This window comes from Barbatula barbatula (assembly GCF_947034865.1).
Source record: "Barbatula barbatula genome assembly, chromosome: 8".
In the NCBI taxonomy this organism is placed as follows: Eukaryota; Metazoa; Chordata; class Actinopteri; order Cypriniformes; family Nemacheilidae; genus Barbatula; species Barbatula barbatula.
Genome location: NC_136771.1, coordinates 18,906,642 through 18,931,245, shown reverse-complemented (window position 1 = coordinate 18,931,245; position 24,604 = coordinate 18,906,642). Strand labels below are relative to the sequence as shown.

At 38.4% G+C, this 24,604-nt stretch overlaps 1 protein-coding gene across 3 annotated transcripts in view; it reads left to right on the top strand.

The window, feature by feature from the left end:
* apbb2b (amyloid beta (A4) precursor protein-binding, family B, member 2b) overlaps positions 1-24,604 on the top strand; it is a 43,856-nt gene that overhangs the window by 9,976 nt on the left and 9,276 nt on the right. For 2 of the 3 annotated variants that reach the window (XM_079462474.1, XM_079462475.1), the window contains exons 2-13: positions 7,003-7,057; positions 8,770-8,900; positions 9,313-9,359; positions 10,033-10,974; positions 15,897-16,114; positions 16,269-16,454; positions 17,059-17,133; positions 17,787-17,840; positions 19,215-19,300; positions 19,404-19,464; positions 20,878-21,024; positions 21,665-21,792. In XM_079462474.1, the coding sequence (XP_079318600.1) occupies positions 10,035-10,974; positions 15,897-16,114; positions 16,269-16,454; positions 17,059-17,133; positions 17,787-17,840; positions 19,215-19,300; positions 19,404-19,464; positions 20,878-21,024; positions 21,665-21,792 (1,895 nt within the window). In that variant the 5' untranslated portion in view covers positions 7,003-7,057; positions 8,770-8,900; positions 9,313-9,359; positions 10,033-10,034. Of the gene's footprint in view, positions 1-7,002; positions 7,058-8,769; positions 8,901-9,312; positions 9,360-10,032; positions 10,975-15,896; positions 16,115-16,268; positions 16,455-17,058; positions 17,134-17,786; positions 17,841-19,214; positions 19,301-19,403; positions 19,465-20,877; positions 21,025-21,664; positions 21,793-23,612; positions 23,826-24,604 lie in introns of those variants that run through there. The other variant, XM_079462477.1, reaches the window with a different exon arrangement.

The following is a 24,604-nucleotide window of genomic DNA, read 5'->3' as shown; positions in this document are numbered from 1 at the left end:
GCAGACAGCATTGTGGGCTGTTTTGTAAAGAAAGAAGAGCCGATGACTCTGTCCTATACAGGCCATTGTGTGAAAATGTTTGTTTCGCTAACCAACTGTGTTAGGGTTAGAGGCTGTGTCACCAACAGCACAGTAAATGTTAAGTTCACTAAATACTGTTTAACAAATATTTAGGTACACAAAATATACACAATACAAGTCTTATGGGTACATTTTTAGAAACTGAGATTTTTACATAACCTGAAAGCTGAATAAACAAGCTTTCTATTGATGTTTGTTTGTTAGGATAGGACAATATCTTTGAAAATTGCCTTTGAAGTTGTTATTTAGAGGCACTGTAGCAGGCCTCTCACAAATCTTTTTCATATATTTATGGTAGAGGACGTTTCTCACCATACTTTTTGTTTCTTCGTGCAACAATGAAAAAATTCTTTTTTTCTGGATGAATTCGTATATTACGAGGAAGTCTTCCTCTTCTCTGTCGACTTTCAGTCTGTGATAAAAAAAAGTGTCAGGCGTATCTGAGGTGAAGATTTGAAACGTTCAAATGCAGGGGCTGCATCTGGAAACTTCCTCCGATTGAATCATCTCCCCTAGGCAAACCTTGTCGACATCAGTCTCTCTACTTTTGCTGTGGAGCTTTTGACAGAGCGATGAGGTGAGACGCAGGTTACGTGTGTGCATGAAAGTAAATCTGCATTTTCAATATTTCGTAGCTTTTGACTGCGTAGGTAGATGTTTTGTCAAAGCTGTCAAGTGATGGTAATTTTTATGGTAATTTACATGCCTCAAAGCAGTGCACTTTTTACCCTGCCAGGTTCAAAGCATGAGTATTTGAGCGTATGGGCAAAAAAAGTGTTCCTGAATCCTCAATAGGTTCACTTTCTTTTTAAATTCTCTTTAACTTCCATTTAACTTGTGAAAGCTGAAATCCTTAACTTTTGCACCAATACTACATTTCTTCACTGATACTTTTAGCGATTATTCAGAGTGATATTTGCTAATATTCTGAAGATGAACATAATATTTCTTAACGTTTTGCATGTTATTAATTCATATAATTTCTATTATTATTTCATATCAAACTGGTGATGTTACTTAAAAAAATTAATATACAGTGTGCCAAATTCATTGCATATTCCTGTCTTCTTTTGATTGATTGTATATTGTAACGGCCCTGATAGTCTGTTTCACCGCTGAAACACGGTGTCTACCCGCCTACCGATTACATCACTTGTCTACCATTTGTCACTGTTTGTGAGAGAAAATGTTTTCTGTTTGTTTTAATTAATAGTTTATATTTTGTTGTTTGTTGTTACTGCTGGGCTAAGCTTTCCTGTAGCTCAGTTGTAAGAGCCTAGGGTTAACCACGAAAGGTTGTGGGTTCGATCCCAAGGCATTGCACATACCTATGTATAAATGTATAGGATAGTGCAATGTAATAAATTGGATAAAAGCATCTGCCAAATGCCTAAATGTAAATGTAAATATGACACCTAACGTAACAGGTTGAATAAGACTTTGCTACATGCCGGAGTGTTAACTGTTACACAAGTCGCTTTAAAAAGGGAATGATGATTGGTTATTTCACTGTCTGTCAGACACTGTCTTTGAGTGTTTGATTTCGTTCTGCGCTGTGCAGGCCGGATGGTGTTTGGCACCCGGGTGCTGTTGGAGCATTTTTAAAGCATATAAGCAGTCTGCTCTCAGGTTGTTCTCGCTGTGATTTGGTGTTGTGCGCTAACCGGTCTGTGGGGAGACGCATGGGGTTGAGTGTAGCCATCTTCCTAAGGAACAAAATGCTAATGCACTAATGTGACCGAACCGATAATCTATCGGCCAATGCGATAATACAAAATGTACGGCATTGGCAATATATCGTATACTACACTGTGGTCAAGAGCCGGTTAAGGTTTAATTTTCTTTTTGTTCAAATTTTTCGAAAGCCGGCGCTTTGTCATTTATTCAACATAAATTGTTTTTTTCTTTCTTTATTAAACATAAAAAAATTCTCTTCGTATTCCTTTCTTATGTATTCCCTTGTTATTCGTTTCTTATTTATTTCTTTTCTTGTTACACAATGTATTACTCGTTTTGTTAATATAGGCAACGTAAATGTTTTTTTTATTTTCGTTTCCTATTTATTTCTTGCTTGATGCGTGCTGTGATTATTCGTTTTGTAAGGTCTGTGTTTAATATAAGCAAATGTTTTTATTAAGGAAGATGTTGAATCCAACATTAAATCAAGCAATTGCCCTTCCCGAATTGCCACTAATTTAAAACAGAAAGTAAAATGCCACCGCACAGCAAACCCCTCACCCCCGGTGTCTCCGGTAAAACAGGTGTTTTTACACGATGATTAACCAGTGGGAAAATATTATCACAGCAACATCACTAATCATCGACTGTTTTAAAATATTGTCCGTTAGTATGAAAATTTGCCTATTTTTGACCGATTCCGATTATTGGCCGATGTATCGATACATCTCTTTGTCAAATTATGTCACACCGACATTTTCCATAAAATACAAAAAAAATGTATTTCAAGATTTTATGTCATATCTATAACTTTTTTTAATTGTTTTTGAGTTTTTTTTATTATGTACAAAACTAAATACCAAATGTTGAGAGCTTGTTGAAATTCCTCACTCTAGTAATAAGTTCTTACCAGACACGATGTGACAAGTTTCCAGCAATAGGGAATTTATCAGATTTACATTGAGGTCTTTCTTGCTGGAAATTGAATCATAACATCTGGTTAAGTTGTGTCTAAGCAAACTGATTAACAAGCCAAATCAAGTTTCTTCAGTGTCAGACTTGAACATTGATCCTATGACTGGGTAAGTTAACTGAGACTCCTGAATAACCTGCAGAGTGGTCTAAAAATCTAATAGCCAACGAGCTATTTAACAGCAGATTGTGGTTCTAATGGGCATTAGCATGAATATATTGCTGCAAAATCTGATAAGGAGTTACAGAATTTCACATAAATGAAATAATGAGGAGAAAGACATAGAGAGGGAGACGTTAAGCCGTTTTATGTAACATTGATTTGGCAATGTTTAGTAATGGCTTTGCATAAATTGAAATTATTTATGCATTAAAGCTGAAACAGTTCTCTGCACACCAGTTTCTGCATCCGACAGCCTCAGTTTAACTGTGTTTTTAGAGGAAGCACTGGGAACAATGGACTCTTCCTGCTGGTTATTATAGAACAGACTTATTTTTACACACGCACATAAACACACAGTGCATCATTCCATTTCATTCCTTTCTCACACTGTGTGTTGTGTCTAGTTGAAGTTTCAGCTTCCTGGCTGTGTGTGTGTGTGCGTACTTGTGAGGTTGTGTATTACCCCATTTACACAGAACAATGATTCCAGAAAAATGCTGTAAAATTGCCTTCTGTGTGAACGTAAACGCATCCCGGATTGAAAAGTGATACCGCAAAGACAAAAGGCAGACACAATGCCGTAAAAGCTGTGTAGTGATGACACACATCTATAATAAATTGTAAATAATTTGGCTATGAAAACAAATATAGTGAGGCGAGTAATTTAGTTTGTTAGTAAATCAAAAACCAAAAAATAGGCCTGCAAGAGTCATAAACACCAATCTTAAGGTCAGATGCGAGAATAGCATTGTCTGCTTCTAAACGAACACAGTTTAACTTTAAATTACTTTTATCAAAAGTATTAACACGAAAATACACAGCGCTTCAATAAACTTGATCGCTTACCAACCTGCCGTGCTTGTGATGCACTGCGATGAAGCCCGCGAGTTTTTGTGCAGACACTGTTAACAGAGTAACTCCAAACTTTCACCCGAACATTTATGTGCTAGTTTTTCTTAACAAAAAACAATATAAACATGATGATCATATACCCACCAAAGTGTTTTTTTAATGCATTATGTGCAATGTGCTTTATTAACAGGTTTTACATTCGATAGGAGTAAGCTTATTCAGAAATGGTTATAAAATCTAAATGCTAAAAAACTCAAACTTTGTTTTTCAAAAACAATAAATAAGTTAAACACACATTTTTGTTCATCATTTTACTGAAAAATCATCATTATACCGTGCCTTTTGTATGGCAGTTATGTTGCAAAAATACTGGCCAATTTTTTTCCCGCAGGCAGGATTCGCCACTTCCACGTCATGTGTTTGCATCACATCCTGTCTATTGAGATTCCTTCAGTCTGCCTAATTTTTACGGCACTGTAGATGTATCTTTTGCTGCTTTAAGGATGCCTGTATCAACTAAACATTCAAACGAAAATCTGATATGTTCTAAGCTATATCACCCACCCCTGGCTAAGATACTTTTGCAAAAGAACAACATTTTGCACAGCCCCTCTCCACTTCCATGAGTGCAGTAAGTTGGGACACTTCAGAGTCTGAATATATTTACATAAGGAGAGAACATGCCAAGTCTTAAACCCAGCCCAGTACACTTCTGCTTTTAGAGACTTTGATCCCCTTCCCATTTGGTACGCTGTTTTTCCCCTTTAGCTAGTGTCAGTCTTACAGTTTCAAATTATTGGTGACAGTGCAGTGGTATGAGAGTCCCTCTGCGGTGTTGAGTGTAGAATGTGAGGTGTCTTTGAATATGCCATACACTGTAACAGTACCAGAGCCATGATATGTCACCATCAGGATGACATCACTGAAACATTACCTGGGATGGTGCAGGATCGCACTGGTTGCATATCTGTGTGTGTTTGCGTGTGTGTATGAGAATGACTCCCACTCCAGATGTTCAGCATTAGCGCATGTTTAAGGATGATGGACTTTTTAGTGACGCCATCAACCACCCTCCCCCAATTCCTGTCTGCTGTTGGAACAGGAAATGGCTTTTGGGCGCATTTCAGCTCCTGTGCTGTGCTAGCCTCTGGCACTCACACAACACCCTGTGTGTATGAGAATGCTTCTTCGTGATTGTTTCAGAGCCAGGCTACGTATTGTTTTCCGTCCCTACTACTTAGGTTCTGATGGGTTCAAACAAATGTGCTGGTACAATAGAAAGTAAATAAAGTCAAGAATACTCCTCATTAGCTCTGGTCCAAAATCTAGTGATCTGTCTTGCGTTCAGATGCCTACATAGGAATCCTAACTAGAATGGAACCATTTTTGTGGCTGATTTGGAATGACGTATGCTTAGATAGACAACAACTCCATGCATTATACAAATGGCACTGGTTGTTAAATCGTGGTGTAGGGAAACTATTTTTGGGTTCAAGTCTCCACTCGTTTCAAGTAAAGTGACCTTTTTATAAGCTGTTTATATCACACATTTATGCAATTTATTAAAAACTCAGACATCAAAATTTTACTTAATTGTAAGGATAAACCGCTAGACATCTGAAATTTTGTTATGGAAATAAATCATCAGTGTATTAGCATATATAATTTGCCTATGGCATCTGATAGAGCTGGAAATGATGGACCTGGAAATTATATATATATGACGTTCTATATACGGAGGTGCGTGTTCAGTACAGTTTGCGATTAACATGTTGCTAAGCTAATGTCACAATACAGGATAAGCAAAACAGGATATCTTACAAATCTGCTTTGTAGTCCTGCCTTTGCATCTGCAGTGTTCTTAAAATGGGAGCTTGCTAGGTTCTGATACAAAGCAATTGTCTGATTCTTGTACAGTCTGACGAATTGTCTGACGTTTAGCTTTGTGTTTCTCTGCCATGACAGCTGTGATTTATGAAGTTTCATCTCGTTTGATCTTATAGTGGTTATCAAGTGTTGATATAGCAATACACGCATGTCACTCTTCAAAGGAGCATTATCAGAGCAGATTGCATCAAAGAAACAGCCTCCTGGCCTGCTGTGTTTGCCTTAGATCAGCAATTTCTTTCCAATCAGAAAGATATCACAGTATAACTCGGGGAACAGACAAGATATTGCCACACGGACTATATATCTGCAGAATTCCACTGAAAGTTTCACAGACTTCCACAAAATTGGTGCTACTTACATTTTAAAGTTGTCCTACTTATTGAGAAGCATTCACTCAGTAGGGTGCATAAATTGGCTTCATGGTTCCAGACTACAAAAATATTTTTTTGAAAGAATCACAGATCTTGTGGTTGTGCTATGTTTTTAACCAGTTTTTGCAAGAGTGCATTGGATGAAAGCAGGTAAATTGGATGAGCAGCCCTGTGTTGAAGAAAATGCAAACGGTACTCGGATAATAAATGCATCTCAAAGCTTCTTGTGTGCAGAAATGACTGTTTATACAGATGTTGTTGGAAACCCAAAGTGTTGTGGGATTTTTTCCTCTCTTCTTTTCTTTCCGTCGCATTTAGCACTGCAGTTCCCTCTTTCTCACTATCTCTCTTTTCTCCTATTTTTCCTCTGTAATTTGGCAGCCATTTTTACAGCGAGCACAGAAACCACATCTTTGATATGAAGCCCTGCATGTGTATGCGAAATTTCTCTTTGAAATGCGATCTCGACTTGGCTTTTGCATCTTTTCCCAGCACACATCTGTGCGTTTTAGTGCATAAGCGTTCATGAAATGTTTTGAATGGAGTTTAAATGAGGTTTTCTTCCACAGTTCTGACTGGATGCTCTTTTATGGCAGGGCAGAGAGATGCACAGTTACGAGAAGCAGTTAACTCTGATCTTCCGCCCTGTTTCTGCTGCTAAATAAACTCGCTTTAATCTCACCAGTCTAGCTCTTTCTTTCTCTCACCCTCAGCGGGGTGTGCTTCACAGAACCCCGCTCTGTTGTTGATTTGCACAGTGGGATTATGCGACGGGTCACCTTTACTTCTGTTTTTCTGTACATTTACTGCAGTTTGTTCAACATTTTCAGCTGCTAAAACTGTCAGTTACGAGTCTTTGTGTATTTAGAAAGTCTAAAGGAATCTTGATATTTTCATTGATGTTTATATAATTTTAGGTTAAAATATATAACATACACATATGCTGGCTATTCCAATGAGACACATTAACTTAATAGTATTTTCTTTTTTTTGCAGTGGTGGCGTATCATTTGAACGTGACAGAAGCGCCTCCCTTCCTGCAGTGATACAGGTGTGTTTGTGTGCAAGAGAGAGGGTGAGATGTGCTTTTTTGAAATGGGTAATGAAAGCCTTCAGAAAATGACATTCCAGAAATTCTTCGGCTTTCCTTTACATTCCTGTTGTTTATGCTTCTTGTAAAGACTCTGGATTTGAGGGTGTGTGTGTTATGATTATAGCCGTAGCATCCAGACGCCAAACTCTGTCTCCAAGATCCATTTCTTGAAAAAAGGCGTGGAAAAGAAGACAACAGAACACATAAATCATTCTCTTGTTTGGTTATTTGTGTGTGTGTCTGTGTGCGTGTAGTGGGTCCTGGTAAACAGTGTGTGGAACAAATGTCCTTACAAAGATTTGAATACCATACATTTTTGAGCAATTTTTGAGGGTTTGTCTGAGGGTTATGGTATACAATAAACAGTTTGTACAGTATAAAAATCATTATTATGTCTATGAAAAGTCCCCATAAAACTTGAAAAATAAACATTGGTGTGTCTGAGATCTGCAATTCTGTTGCATTAAAGGTTTAGAAGCTTTCACAAAATGTTTTACATTTTTGATGTTGAAATAATCATTTCACCCCAGTTCTCTTTATAACTTCAAACCAATGCTGACCTCATGTGTGTAACACATAGCATGAAACACTAACTATACGGAGAACATTCTTAGCGATTTATGTTGAATTTATGAGCAGATAATGAATGAATTACTGTAGTGAGGTTTAATTCATGTCCTGAAAAAGACACACACGGATAAGCTTTAAAGGTCATGAATCTAGCAACCTCTTGACTGAGAGAGAGATTATGAAAGAGGGATCTCAGCTAGGTTAGCCACCAATCGGACATCTTTAATTATGATTTACCACACACACAGGCGCACACTTAACAATACTGCTTCTTTGTGTTTGTTTTCAAAATAAATAGCCAAAACCAAAATCTTAGTTATTATCTTAGAATGTATTTCCTTCTGTATCTGTTTTGTTTCCTGTCCTCATGCTAAATAACAGCTCTCTTGTTATTTTAGGGTGTGACAATTTAACAGAAATAAAGAAAAAACATGTTTGGGTTACAACTATTTCAGTTAACACCAAAAGTGTGACACATTTTTGTGAACTGTCCTAAAGCTCTTTTGTCTCACTAGAATGACCAGTGTGTGTTACAATATTCTATACGTGTATAGATTTATTTATTGTTAATTATCAAAAAAATTAAGCAACTGACTAAGAGTCTAAACAACAGCTTTAACAATACTGAGAGAAATGCACAGTTTAGAGTTAAAATGACAAAGACAGATACTGTTCTTTTAGTTGCAAAACGGAGGTATAAGCTCAAATCATAATTGAAATCACTGCGATATTGACAAATTCCCTTGATTTCTTTTTAATGTCAACAAAATCATCTTGAATATCTTACACATCAGCCTAGTTATTATGAGTCGTGCGGTAGATAATAATTTAATTGTTTTCTACCTGCAAAGGGGTTTCCCTTTGAGACAGTGTGTGCGTGCATGTATGTGTTTGTTTGTGGCTCCACCCTTACAGTTATTTTTGTCTTTGCACTCCAGTGGCACATTTCCACCCCATGCTGTTTACACACACATCAGAAGATGTCCCAGTAGACCCAAAACACACACGTATAATAACCTTAGCTCAGACATGGCCGTAGTAAAAATAAATGTATAAAAAAATTCTAAATTCTTTTTTTGTCATTGTTTCATTTTGTTCAGAATACATTTCTCGAGTACTTCCATGGTAATATAGTCTGCTGGTACTGATTGGGCGAAACCTTGATGATGCACTGATTCTACACCATGGCTCAGGAGGCTCTGTGGAAATACCCACAATCCTCAGCTCCGTGGTGAGTGTGCTTGACTGTTCATCGTATTACATGTGTGTAGTGTGCATTTGAATTGATGTGTATTGAATTGATTAGTGTGCGTGTGTGTTACAATAAGATGTTATACACAGATAATTTGCTGTGCTTTAATAAATAAAAAATTATATCTATAAATATTTTTGAAGTTAACTATATTTAAAGTTGTAGTATGCCGTGGGGTGACACCATTTATCTGTTCCAAAGAGTAAAATTGTTTTTTATTAAACAAATTGGTGTGTATTCTGATTTTAAGACTATTGGACCATTATATTAAATGTGAAGTTTTCCAAATCCATTAAGATGCTGTAATAGAATGCAGCTGTCTGTTCATGCAGCAAGCAGCTGTCAAGGTTATGCAGATGATGAAAGAATCTCATTGTGCTATTTCTTGCAGATTTACATTGACAGCGTCTCAGGCTCATTCGAGAAAACCTGTCCAAGGTCAGACAGCCCTCAGAATCTGATTTGTGTTTTTATGCAATCTGTTGAATTAGTGCATGTCATTGGTCTCTCACAAAGACTCAAGTGTCCATATGAATCGTCCTCGTGAGCGTTCAGTAAACTCATCTTTCAACGTGGACCTGATTTAATTTGGTCCCCAATCACATCAGAGCAGGAAAGACTGGGTTGTACCGTAAATGAGCAATGAATCACATTTGATTCACTTCAGATTGATTCACTTCAGATGTGCTAATTCAGTTTGATAGTGCTGCAGCGCAGTCTGTAGAGCAGAGTAAACAGAGATGAATAAACTTTTCATGAACATCGGTTTTAATGTTGATCTTTAGTAGATTTCAGCTTATTTCATTTAATCTTGAAACCATGACTCATTTTTTGTCCTTTATTGTGCCGTTTTATAAATGCAATTGGATATTAAATGAGAAATATACAAGCATTTTCCAAAAAAAAAAACATAACTGATTTTGAAAAGTAAATTTAAAAGAAAGAAAAACAAGATTAGGAAAATGCATTCCGAAAGTAAATGGGCTAAAATTTTGATTTTATGTTTAGTGAATGAAGAGAATTATGTATAATTCAATTCGCAGTTCACGCTATTTGTTTCTGCATGCACTGTTTTGCATGTGTTTTTAATAGATTTTCTACTTTTTCTTAGCCATGATGTCAGTCTGCGTACCTCCACAATGTAACTCCTCCTCCTCTGTGGACGTAGCTAATCACAATGGGCCCTCTGCAACTCCACCCACCTCCCTCAGCCTGCGTTCGTCACACAATCAGTTGCTCAGTGGCGATGTCATCAAACAGGGCCAGTCTACGCCCCCCAAGTGTCGAAAGAAGTACGCCCTAACTAGCATTCAGAGCGCGATGGGACTCGGCGAAGGAGGGACGCCACCATCGTCATCTTCTGCCAATCCGAAACTGGCCAAAAACGGAGCAAATCAGTTGCGTAAAGCGGCGGAACAGCAGGATCACAACAAAAACACCACCAAAGAAGACGAAGACGGAAACACGGGAGAGGAATCAGAGCTGAACATTGATGATGACTTGAGTGTTGAGAAATTAAGCCTCGACAGCGAGTCCAACACTGATGCCGATCACAGTGACTTTGACCCTAATAATGAGCTTAATGAGGATGTAAATGAGTTGATTAACGATGAGACTAATGAAGAGGATCAAGTTCAGCCTGTGGAGAATTGTGACGACCTGCTCATTCTGTCTGAGAAAACCGAAATTGTCTCTGACAGAAAGTCCTCTGACAACCTTAAGACCAAGAGTTACCTGGAGTCATGCCTCAATGCCCTGTCATATGACCTGCCTGATGTGCAGGATGATGTCACAAAACCATTTCTGGAGAAGGAGAAGAATCCTGTTCCCACGTCTCCAAGAAAACAGCAAAGCCCCGAGGACACGCCCCTGCTGTCTGTTGGTTCTTCGTCTTGCTCTTCTTCACCTGAGACGAAAAAAGACCGACCACGGACGGGAGCCAAGACAGACCGCGCACTTAACCGCATCCAGAACCTTCCGCAAAGCGATGAGGAGTCCAGCTGGACCACACTGTCACAGGACAGCGCATCGCTTGGCTCACCAGAGGAGAGCGGTAAGTACATGTGAGGTGTCCATTGCGGTTTTGTGTGTGTGATTTGGCCCAGTGTAGTTGATATGGCAGACACATGAGGTATGTGTGGTTTAGAACTGGGGTTTTTGTGTATTTGGGCTTTTCTCTTCACTGGAGTGTGATAGGTAAGCAAAGGCTAGTGTTTGTTAGCAAGTGTTTGGTTTGGCTCTTTGGCAGAGGTGTGAGGAAAAGTTGATTTTTAAAATGTTGTGTGTAACTTTATCTGGTATCTCCATAATGCTTCATATTAATTTTCTCATTTTATTATTATGGTTTATTTGAAGCTTCATTAAACTTAATCACTACTTAAAGTGAAGCGCTTAATAATTTGTCTGCACCAGAAGGGTGTTGCCTTGAATATACTGTGATATGTACATTATATTAGCATTTCTACTGGGATGAAGGGATGCACCGATACCTTTTTTTAAAGAATGTTATAAAAAAGGGGTGTGTTTACATGATTTCTTCGTTTACGATTGAGTCATCAGGGAATATGGGCAGGACCTTAATATCGGGCTCCATTTCTTGCTCACTGCTGAGTAGACTCTGGTTCCATGACGATTCCTTCTGTGCATGCCCAGGCGCCAAACAGACCATGTTAGCGCCCATCATCAAACGTTTTATTCTCAATTCATTACAATGTAAGGAAGTGGCTTCACGCCGTCCATCTTTTTTACAGTCTATAGTCCTAGCACTCAGGAGGGCGTGTCCCGGCGTGTTCACGTAAACGATGAATAAGGGTGTGGTCAAGCGAAACAATTAGTCATTTTCAAGAAAACAAAACTTTTTTTAATTATATACACGGCTTGCACTGCTTTGAGTGACTCCATGTAGAGCGTCCATGACTTTGAGTACTTTGTAATCACGTTAGAAATGTCAGTTTGTTTTTGACAGAAGAAATAAACAAATGGATGGATGGCTTGTATGACTTGTGGGTGAGTGAATTATCATGAAATTTTTATTTTATAGTGAACTATTCCTTTAAGTACTTTTTAGACGGATACTTTGCCCAAAAAGGAAAATATTTGACATATTTTATGCTTAAATTGCAGTTTAGTTTATTTGGTTGCAACTGTGATTTTTTTTAAACAGTGGGTTTATAGGAGGTTCTTACAAGATACGTGATTTTAGTGAGACTGTTTCTGTGGTAACAAGTGTCATCTCTGCCCTCAACTGTCACTCGTACTAGGTTGGCATTGGCACAGCATTAATCTATCTCTCGCTCACCACGGACGGGATGACCTCACAGGCGCGTGGCGGGTCTGTTGGCCCATCAGGTTGGGTTTTGGACAAGTGTGAACAGGTTTTGCACTCAGATATGTTAGTTGCATTTCTACAATGGGTTTTGCATCCTAACTTTTATGCTCGCAAATATCCCTTGCCATACCTAGGTCACATGATAGTTCATTTGGGTGACTCTGCAGGAAAAATTATCCCGGGGTTGCCGGGGTGACAGAATAATTTGGAGAGGGAGGTGGGTCCGAATGTCAGCACAACCAATGGCTTGTCACGAAAAGACATGATGCCGATATGTTCCTTCACATCCGATTTGGATGAAAAATAATCAGAAACAAACACACTCTGCCGCTTTCGTTGTCTTTTCCACCCCGACTCTCTCCCTCTCTTTCTCCGTCAGTCGCTCGCCCCCCTTCTCTCGGTCTTTCTCCGGCTGTACCTCCGCTTTCCCTCACTCTCTTCTCATGTTATCCTCTCTGCTTGCAACTGCTCAGTCATGATGCTGGGTAATGACTACATGCTGGCCATTGTTATAGTGAATTACGAGGGTAGGTACCGTGCGTGTGTGCGTGATTCAGTGCTGCGCATGTAGCTACGCATCTCGCTTGCGTGTGCAGTGCATGCTTATAAACGCAGACGGAGAAAAAGACAGATAAGACAGGGAGGATGCAGCGAGGGGTGTCACAAGCTGTGTGCAGAATACCCAAGTTTGTGCATATGTCCATGGCTTTGTGTGTGTGCATGTGCATGGATTTTACAGCTGTGCTCCCCTCCCCCTCTGCCTGGACATGCTTTATAGACTGCAGAGAAAGGGACAGCAAAGACATAAAACCAAAGTGGGTCGATTGTTAAATCTAGCACAGAAAACTAGGTTGAACGTAGTTAGTGTATACTAGCACTATTGTTATGTGTGTGTCTGTGTGTGCCATCCTTACTGTGGCTGTTTTTTATAACATCCACAAAGTTATCGATCCTCAACCATGGTCTTTGTCTCAGTTTTGATGTGATTGTGTCCGTAAAGATTTTGCTCTCGAGAACTGCAATGATGTTTTAAGGCAGCTGTAGTGAGCCACTTACTTACTACAACCCCCATAATGCAACTCTCATCACTTCATTCAAAAATGAAAATTCTGTCTACATTTACTCACCCTCAAGTTTATATAAAAACAGATGAATTTTTATTTAAAGGCCAGTTCACACAGACATAAATACTGTATTAGGGCTGGCAATAGCTTAAATGTTTAACTGGGATTAATCGCACACGTATAGTGAAGTGAAGCATACACTATTTATTTTGTTTAACATGTTTATTTTAATGCTGTCAATCAATTAAAAAACACATTCAGATTTGATCTCCAAATTAATGGAGAAACCACACATTTCTTTAACAGCATCATTTCATGAATGAAAGCCAACATTCTAATATCGTTGGCTTTGCAACTGATGTCTTTATTTAATATATAATTTTTTTCTACTAATCAACCCATTATAATAAGTGTCTAACAGGTAGGAAATATACATAAAATAAATTAAGTTCTCAAACACGTTACAGTCTTTACCGATAAATACATGAAATCCAGAAGAATTCTCTTTAAAGCTATAAAATCACATTGATTTCTTCTTTTCTTTTGTTCGTTGATTAACATTAGTGACTTGAGTCACAGCAGCACGTTTAAGAACGCGGCCCCTTTAAACTGATGCCCGTTTCACACTGAACGCGTTAGCAGCGTGTATTTTTTTCGGCACACATGTTAACAGATGAGAGCATTCATTGCGCACGCGTAAGCAGCGCATGCTCGCGAAAAAGAAGTGCCGCTTAAGCAGCAGTGCCGCGATCATTTCGACGTTGAGTCTTTTTTCCCTCCGCACTGCTCCGCCTACACACAGCTTACGCGTGCGGTGTGAAACGGGTGTAACTAGGTCTAAAATGTGCTTCCTATTTTAATACTCTTTGCATTCAAGACTTCATTTAATCATTGAAGACAAAATGTGCTTTTTTGGCATAATCTTGTGTGTTTTTGTTCATTCAAGCACGATACAGAAGTTAATACGGATGCGCTGTCTGATGGATTCTGACGCAGCCTTTAGCCCATGTGTACACCAGATGGGACCCACAGCCAGAAGCTGTAAATCTATACTGGATGTGTCAATACAACCATTTCAAATCTCACTTAAACAGTTTAAAGGCCTTTATATGAATAAAACAGTGTTTATATAATGTAACACTAGGCAATGATGACAGAAAAATGTATGTTGTGTTAATGACGATTCATATTTTTATTTTTATAAATATAAAAATTTGTATAAACTAAACCAAGGATTTAGTATTTAGAATATATAAGCATTCAAAATTTTGTCTTTGACTTGCGCTAACACAGATCAATGTTTTTTATGAGATCAATCTGCAATTCAGCCTTTCAACAAATACCAGGTTGTGAAGTGAAGTAACTGGTATTGGCTGTTTTAAAAGTGGGAGGGGCCACTCGGTATGTCCCGAAATTACGTTGACACATCAAACTAAGCTGTCACTTCACTAGGTTTTTAAATATTAAAATATGAAAGAAATTACTGTAACTTTACCGCAGTGCCTCAAAGCGCATCATCTCTAATGGTCACTTATGTTTGCTTGGTATGCTGGGAACAAGCTAGCTTTGGCCACTAGATGTTTCGCTCTTCTGTCGACAAATCTCAAACTCTCACTGAAGTGAGAAATGAGAAAGATTTTCGACCGGTATCGAATCGGTCTCAAGGTACTTTGATGTCATCCACCTGTCGGATTTTGAGGCACTGCATCGAGTAGAACATGCCTATTCACTATTAGTCACATGACTGGGATGGGACAAGACAAAATGTCAGCGGGAGTAGGCGGGCGCTGTGAATCGTGACAACAATATGATACCCAACTTTATTGAGTTACCCCGCTTTATCGGGTTTGACATACTTCGCATTCTGAAATCCTGATTTCAGGGTTAATATACTCACAATACCTCCTTCTTGACACAGGTTTTTCGTGGATTTGGATGGGACAGGATTTTTTTTGTGGGAGTGGGGTGGAAGAGGTTTGAAAATCCACTTCTGTGTCACCCTCTAATCCCTGACAAGCTAACATCTAAAACAACAATGCTGGTCGTGGGGTTGTGGTGGTGTTATGTGAAGATTGACACAAGTTCCTCTGAGAGTACTTTTAAACTCACACAATCAATGTTAAGGCTTCTTAGCTTTTGTGAGGATGTGTTTCCTGTCATGAATCTGTTCAGCATATGTGTTGTGTAAGAGACTGCAGTGGTTTTCCTCGCCCAGATTTCGTAGCGTGAATAAGGCTCTTACTAACATCTGAAACACGAAACAAAAATTCCCAGCTGCTGTGCGATGACAGACAGAACAGTAGCGGCTTTGGGTTTGTGTGTATGAGAGGGAGAAATTTTTATAGTCTATCAAAGATTTCTAAACAAGAAAAGGACATTGCTATTCTCTTAAATGTAAAACATTTTAAAATTATTATCATTTTAAATTATATATAGTTATTATTATTATCATAAACTATATGGAGTCAGTAACATTTCTTTAAATTTTTATAGTTTCACATTGCACATTGAAACAAAAGTCTTATTCTTAAGTGACAGGTGTGGACCACGCCTGACCTTATGTTCAAAATCATTTGTTTGCAGATATCTGGGGCGAGCAGTCATTTCAGACAGACCCTGATTTGCCTCCAGGATGGAAGATGATGACAGACATGGCTGGTATTTATTACTGGCACATTCCAACGGGTACCACACAGTGGGAGAGACCCGCCCCATGCCATCCAGTGCCAAGTGGCCCCAGCCATGCCAGCCGCAAACACTCACTGGGCTCCCTGTCCCCCTCGCCCACCCCAGACCATGAGGTACGCACAACAAACCCATCTATTAGATTTGAAGTCGTGTTGTTGAAAATGGACATGGACTGCTTTTACTTAAGTTATTTTTATTGGTCATTTTGTTCAGGAAATCTAACAGAATTCAGCCAGGTTGACCCTCTGTATCTTTTTTCTTTCTCAGTCAATGTCTAACGCCGATGTGTTTTTCGGAGCGTCGAGTCGTTCAGGAAGCACCGCCTCCGACTGCTCCTCTGACCCTGCCCCCATTCCCTCCTCTTACTGTTTAGACCCCACCCCTATTCTGTCTTCAAACTCGTCCTCTGACGGCAATGTTCCTTCCTGCGGATTTGTCAATAGCTGCTACTTCGTAAGTCCTTTCATCATATACCAGAAGAGCCAAATCTCAATGGGGATATCCTGCAATTCTGTAGCTGTTCAAGTACCAAAACATAAATGTATATAACTCAACATCAGACAAATGACAATACATTAAAGCATTAGAACTTTTCCAATGTCAGTTAGCCAATGATAGGTTGACAGTATTTAAGTTTCTGAAGAATTTATAGAGCTGGGTAAATGGTTTGTTTTGTTAAAGGTTTGGCTCAACTTTGTGGTGGGATGTATTTAAGAATTTTGTTTATACAAGAGTAGATACTGCTTTGCCTTATGCATGTGAGTGGCAAAATAGAACTCAATGGGATACAATAGCAGTTGGTTTAGTTGGGTAATAGTTGCTTATGGTAAGTTTGCAAATAATTCCAAATGAAGTCATTTGTAAATGTAGGTGTTACATAATGAGACATTTGTAACGACTCATTCCTTATAAATAAATTTAGGGCATTCATCTTCTGCCAAATACACTAAACCGATAAGAGGAATCACTAAATAATTGATGTTGCATTTTATTACATATAAATCATTGTTCAATTTCCAGCCAAAATGATAAGAAACAAAACTGTATATGTGTGCAGCCTCGTTCCTCATCCCTACAGATAACACCAGGAAAGGATAGACACTCCGAGACACGCCATCGGGAGGAAGACAGGGTAACTGTTCTTTTCTGTCACTTTTCTTTCTCTCCTCTTCTGTCCTCTCCTTTTCTCATCTGTCCTTTCCTCTCCTCTACCTGATCCCCTTCTCCTCTGTCCTTTTCTCTTCTGTATTCTATTCTCTTTAGTCCCTTGATCTCCTGGCATGCGAATGTAGAAGAATCTTGTGTGAAAGCGCTTGTACTTGGATTGATTCTTCTTAGTGTTTTAAAAACTGTATTTTGCCATTATCTGATTCTAAAATGATTCTCGATGCATCCGAATTTGAGAGGACTTTGTTTGTTGCCAAATTCTGTATAAGGAATCCACATAACTTCAGGACCTCTTAAAGTTCTTCGTCTGGGCTTTTGTACCCCAAATCCTTTCCAATCAACTAAAAAATTCTAAAGATTCATTGATCATGCCAGAATCATCCAGTTAGGATTCAGAATGCATCTGTAAATTGATTTGTTCTCTTCACTCCTAATTTATATCACATGATTCACATTGAACATCAATCAGAACCAAACACACACAGTCACCCACATTCAAAAGACAAATACACATACACACACATGCTTGTTGGGTGATCTAACAACCCTGTATTGTTTCTCTCCTCCCTCCTGCCCTTGATCCCCCTACCTTGTGTGCGCGTGTGAATAATGGAGCAGAAACAGCCGTGGAGTGATTTTGCAGTGGGAAAGATTGATAGTGAGATCTGGAAGGTTAGTATGTCCAGCTGTATCTTAATGAAGCGCAAAAATAAAATACACAGTAGAATGTCTGTCAAACTGTTGTTGACACACTGTGATGTTCTACACTGGGTCTAGAACTAACATCTTGCCAAACCTGTTCATGGTTGAAAATTCTGACTGTACATCATGAACATTTCTTCTAAGTAAAATTCATTTTTCATTGAGTTAGTCCTTTTGACAATGGGATTATTTAGCTTAGTTCACTGCCACTGTCATAAATATGTAAAGACACTGAGATTTTGTAGCATACTGTAGTTATGTAGAAAAATAATGCCAGTTTAAGACTCAAGTAGTTTCATCATTACTTACTTTCGTTCTTCTGCAGAACACAAATGCAGATATTTTGAACAAAGTTAGTAATCAAACAACATTTGTCCCCATTGACATTGTATGGACATAAAACCACAAGACCAAAATATCTTTCACACAGAAAGAGTGAATGACATGAGGGCAAATAAGTGATAACAAAATTTGTATTTGCGGGTGAACTATCTCTTTAGTTAACAAATAACACACAAGTGTACTTTAAAACCTTTATATATGAGATTTTAAAGGGTTCACAAACTCTATTTTGTGGAAATGATCTAGTTAAGTGCTGTATGGATTTACAAAAATGTTGTAAAACATTTTAGCCTTTGTCACACATCTCAGATACTCAATGACCCCGATAATGATGTATGGGTTATGTGATGTCACAACCTTGGAGACATTCTACTGATGTAGTTTTGTGCTTCTTGAAGTTTCTCCCTCTTTGACCTTTAACCTCTCACCTGAGGATGGCTTTCTTCCTCCAGTGCTTTTCTCGTACTTACTTTGTTTTCCATTGCATTTTACATTTTTTTACCTATCAGTTGTACCTCTATCTTTCATCTAGGGCATAAAACCTCCCAAAATGAAAAGGAATGGGTGACAATTCTGAAAAGCTTATGCGTTCACATGATATAAACATCCTTTTCTATTCCACATAAAAAAGTGTTGAGACAGCTGATAGCTTTGAATCACGGCTCAAGTTCCTTTGCCGGTCCCATTCCCCCCTTTCCACTTCAGTTTCCTGTCCTTCTTAACCTACTGTTCTGTCTAATAAAGGCAGAAACGTCCCTAAAATATAGTAGATAAGGGAAAGTTTGAATTTTCATTTTGGGGTGAACTGTGCCTTTAATACTGGTTAGTTTGTTTGCCACTCATCACAGAAACTCTGATTGTGTTTCTAGGGATGTTTTTCACAAACATAGATCTCTGCACATTGAATCCAGGCATTGGCTGTATGTTTGGGTTTGTCTTGCTGGGGCTTGATATGTGTATGCAAACTCATATTTAAGCAGCCCTTCTTTTTGTCTGTCTCAGGATCTGCAGGCGGCCACAGTAAACCCTGACCCCAGTCTGAAGGAGTTTGAAGGAGCAACTCTCCGATACGCCTCCCTCAAGCTAGGGTGTGTGTTTTTTGAAAGAAAAACAAGAGAGAAAAATATACAGTAAATAGATTGAGATGTGTGTATACGTTATCTGATTGTGTTTGTATATGTGTGTGTTCAGAAACCCTGCCCCTGTGGAGGAGGAAGATTCCAGCAGTATAAATTGTGACCCTGAAGTCAAGGTGAGAGAACTTGAGTTTGTTGACACACACATTAGCTCTACAGAGGACTTATTTTCTTGAGGGTAATTGATGTGTGTAGTATTTTCAATGTGAAAATCTTAGCCTAATATTCCGGATCCGCTACACTTCCAAAAAAAGTATTCAATCGTTCTGCCTTACATAACATCTATAATAGTAATCAAAGTACAAACTTTCTTAACATTCTTAAGGTTTCATAATGTGGCATATTTCAATGTCTGTCATACATCTAAAATATTTAAATAAAACTTATGTAATATTTAAAATGTTGCTACATGAAGTAAATGTGTCTTGTTTTGAGGATGCAATATTAGGAACTGAAAACAAGAGTAAAATACTGATTTTAAAAATGACTTTAAATATATTTTTATTTATTTATCATTTTGTGTTTATTTATTTTCCTTTCTGCTATTCAGTTTGTAGATGCTAGTGGCACAATTACATACTTTAAATGGATTAAGAATTTACATCATTACATAACATTACTGTACCCTGCAAGTTCTAGTCTTGTAAGCATGTTCTTGTGAAATAATCCTGACAAATATTTTATCATTTTTGTGTCATGTGAATGCATCAGCACTACTTTTCTGACAAATATTGCTAATTCCTCTCAACCTCCATGTTTCTTTGTGGACTTGGGTGGAGTTACCAGGTGAATGTATTTCTAGATGTACAGTGCCATCTGCTGAACGCTTAAAGAAATGCACAAGCACTTTTCAGCTAAATCTTCAGACTGACTGAAATCAGACTCAATTTGTCATAATACTATAACATGTCATGAATGCATATTTGTCATTTGTGACACAAACCATAAAACATAAAACATCACAATAAACTTTGAATTGAATTTATAGTGACACATTAGTTATATGAAGTGTTCCATAATATTGAATTATCGCTCAGAAAAATTCAAAGAAAGTGAAACATTAAATTTTTCATCTGGGTTGGGGGCTCATCAATAAAGAAACAGAAATGAATGATGAATGAGTGCTTATTCTGGATGCTTGGGGAAAGAGGGAAAGAGAGAGAGAGAGAAATGATGTATGAAAAGAGTGGAAGATAAAAGAAAAGTTCGAGTGAACATGCTCTTCTCTTTGATCCCAGCTCCTTGCTTTGAAAGTGCGTGTATAAATTATTATGCATATGCATACACACACACACATTCGCTCTTGTACCTACAGCTATTTTTGGAAAATGGTTTGTGAAAATTTCAAGAGTTGTTTCATTGTATTACCCATTCACCATCTCTCTTTTGCTTTATGAAGCCTAATGTAATATACGTAATTGATTAACAGAACACTATAATATTTTGCGTAACTATGTAAAATTAAAAGTAGCAGTTTGTTATGTGTTACTGGTCTTTGTTTGTGATCGGTTGCATTGTGTTTATTAAAGTGTTTCGCCGTACGATCTCTCGGCTGGGTAGAGATGGCCGAAGAAGACTTGGCTCCTGGTAAAAGCAGCGTCGCTGTTAACAACTGCATCCGTCAACTCTCCTACTGCAAAAATGACATCCGAGATACTGTTGGCATCTGGGGAGAGGTGAGACGCACTCTTGCTTTCTTAATAACAAACAAAGCAAATACAACATTATAAAAACACGTTTCTTACTATCTCCTTTATAAACCTGAGAAAGAGATAAAAATGAAGAAGAGAGGAGGAGATAAAATGTCATGCAGTAAAAAAGAAAGGGGATAGATGCAGGACAGGAAGAAAGAGAGTTTAATGTGTTTTGACAGGACACGGTGGAAGGCAGTCTCTGTTCTCCGGCTGCCTTTTATTTTCTAGTCTGATCATTTATTCATTACGTCCAACATACAGGAATAAACACTGTTTGGACCATATCGTTTCTTGTGACGTTGGATCTGTTTTAAAACCTATTGAACGTAGGCAGCATTTTACAGCGTCGTTTATGATGTTCTCCGAACTCGAGAGGGGTTCCTAAAAATGTTTTGCCTTTTGAGAGCTTTTCTTTTGGCCATTTAAAGTGGCATGTATTGCAGTTTCATAATGAATTGAAACAAGCTCAGTGGCAAAAATTCATTCAATCCAATGTTAATTACAAATATACTTATGATTAATTGAATAATGCAAGTTATTGGTCCATAATGGTGCATCAAGTATTGGCTCACAGTTTTGGACAGAGCCATCCTTATTTCCTCTGACTTTTTTGTTTCTCCAGGGGAAGGATATGTACCTCATTCTAGAGAATAACATGCTGAATCTGGTTGACCCAATGGATCGAAGCGTTCTACACTCTCAGCCAATCGCCAGCATTCGTGTGTGGGGCGTCGGCCGCGATAATGGAAGGTAAGCAGCAGTTGCCATTCCGACGATCAGTATGGGTTAGTTAATTCTGTCATTATTTACTCAACCTCTTGTCGTTTTAAACCTTTATGACTTCTTTTCTTCCGCAGAGCACAAAATAAGATATTTTTTTGAAGAAAGTTGGTTACTAACAATATACAACATTTTTCGAAATATCTTTGTGGTATGTGGAAGAAAGAAAGTCATACAGTTTTGAAATGACAGGGTGAGTAAATGAAGAACAATTTTTGGGTGAGCTATCACTTCAAGGAGAATGTGTGAAATGATGAAGAGTTTTATAACGTTTAATAAATGGCAGAGATAAACAACACATTTCTTATTTAAGAAAATGTGTGAGGCGTTTTTGAAAGCGTTTACATAAACAAACGTTACTGCGCATGCACGCTTTTTTGGGCCCTAATCTGCAAAGTATAGAGTCCTTGTAGATTATTTCTGAAAAAAGCAAAAGAAATAACAAGTGAATTACAATAGCTCGCAAGTTAATAGTATGTCTATGCAGTATCTTTTTGGATTTCCAGTAGAAGAACCATTACATGCCTAGACAAAGTTACACGACCAATTTAATAAAATAAATTTACAATCGAATTCAACAAACTGCCTCTTTAATACAATTATTGTTCAATAAAATATGAATACAAATAAAATATAAATAGTAATATTATTAGCCACTACCCAGACCGATCAACAAATACAGACAGGAAGTTAACTTTGGCCTAGGCGTGTGGGTCCGATGAAACCGTCTGTAAATGTCACATTTTAGAAACGGCACAAATGGGCATCAAGGGTTATGATTCAGAGGAATTTCAGATTCTACATCTCACATACGCATACATGGCCTTTATGTCAATCCAATTTTCCACTAATTTTGGTTGTCTGTTTGTCGTCTACCCACTGAATGTTGCCAATTTATGCACATTTAAATATAATTTTTTTAACATTACAAACTGTATCAGTGGCAAAATAAAATGCTGCATTTGAAATAAAAAAGTTCAAAAACCAGTGTGCAGTGGGCAACCCGCCCAGATTTACGTCATCATTTGCACGAGTTAAATTTGTTATTTGTACATAAAGTCTTGCTAAAAATCTCCTTAATGATGTACCGGTACACCACACTGCTCTTTCTCATCCTGAATTATGTCAAGGCCAGAACTCGTCACATCTCATTTTAATTAGAAATTTCAGACCAGCAGACCTCAGCATCTTTGCACCTGTGATGTCTTCATTGGCTTTAATGCTGCATGAGAGATTTATTTAATCTCTCTGATTTAATGTATGCAGAGACGTACTCCTTCACACTAAAGGTCACTTTAATGATTTTGGATTGAAGAAGTCGCCCCACTGAAAGGAGGACAGAAATAAAAGATTGATGATGGAGAGATGGGTGCAAATGAAAGTTTAATCCACTGATATAGGGTGCTGCCCATGTGTCTATCTGTGTTTGTAGGGTTATCTCTCACACACTCTCATACGGAGGAGATGCACTTTTTTTGCTTTAGTCCCCGAAAGGCTGACCGGTTTGTGCGTGTGCGTGTGTGAGTGATGCAGGGGAGGAATGCAGCATACTTCATCAAGGCTGCTGAATCACCGTTTTGCCTCATTGATTCTGAGTAGTACTGCGTTCTGACCACCAGAGTGCGCCGCTCATATCTTCGGTCTTGGGGTGTATCAGACCCAATCATGTAGGCTGGGTGTTTAAGTATGTGCTTGTGTCGGATCGTCATGTTCTCCTATGCTAATACGCCACTAAGCCCATCAGTAAAATATTCCTCCCAAGACCCCGGGAGGTTACCGTAGCGACAAGCGGAGCAGAAGGGGGAGGGGAGAGCGCACGCTGGGATTGGATGGAAGGAGAGGGAGCGAAAAAGAGATGGGGTAAAAAAAGAAAGGGAATGAGTGTAGAGAGGTGAGCAGCATGTTTTAACAGAGCAGAGGATGAGACAAGAAGGTAAAATCTGTAGTAGAGCGGAGCAGGATAATGCTACAGCTTGAAAAGCATGGTACTTAACTAGATGTGAGTATTCTGCCTCTCTTTCTGTGTTTCTTACTTTATGTCCATCATTTAAACATGTTTTATACTGCATGACATTTTTATACTATGCTTAAAATAGCTTAAACCTGTCTCTCTGCGTTTAGTCCGGCGGTTTGATTTTGTACTTTTATAGATTTTTCTTTCACTTTGGAACAGCTAAAGACCGGTTTAGGCATGCTTGAACTCAATGAAAACATGTGGTGGAGTGAGAGAGGAGGAGTAAATGAAGGTGGAGTGGGTGGATTCGCTCCTGATGTGAATCAGTGTGTATTAGATGTTGTTTTTCTTTTATTGAGGAGAAATACATGTATTTTTATACATTCTTTAATGCTTTTTGTGCGATTATAGTACTTTGGAGTAATGTTTAATGAGGTCACACAGCAGGATGTTCACACCATTAGTGGGTTACCTTTGAAAGAAACCGCAACATTTTCAGGTGTGTTCCTTCAGATCGTTCTGGTATTATCCCACACATGCATGCAGACTAGCACAGATACCATTTTTCAACCCCCTCAGGGGATCCACAGCATTCTATCCTCGGTCCGCTTCCATTGTTCTTCGTACTTGTAGTTTCTCCTTGACACATTCTCTCCAGCACATTTGCCTGCTGTCGGCTCCTGCTGAGACGCTGTAAAACATCCCAACCTGAGCAGCTTTAACACTCTTGGCTCATTCTGGGCAACAATGAGTGCACTGAGTTCAGTCGGATTTATCCTTGAATTACCACAGTGTTACATATTCATGCCTTCTGTCGGCTTTGCTCTG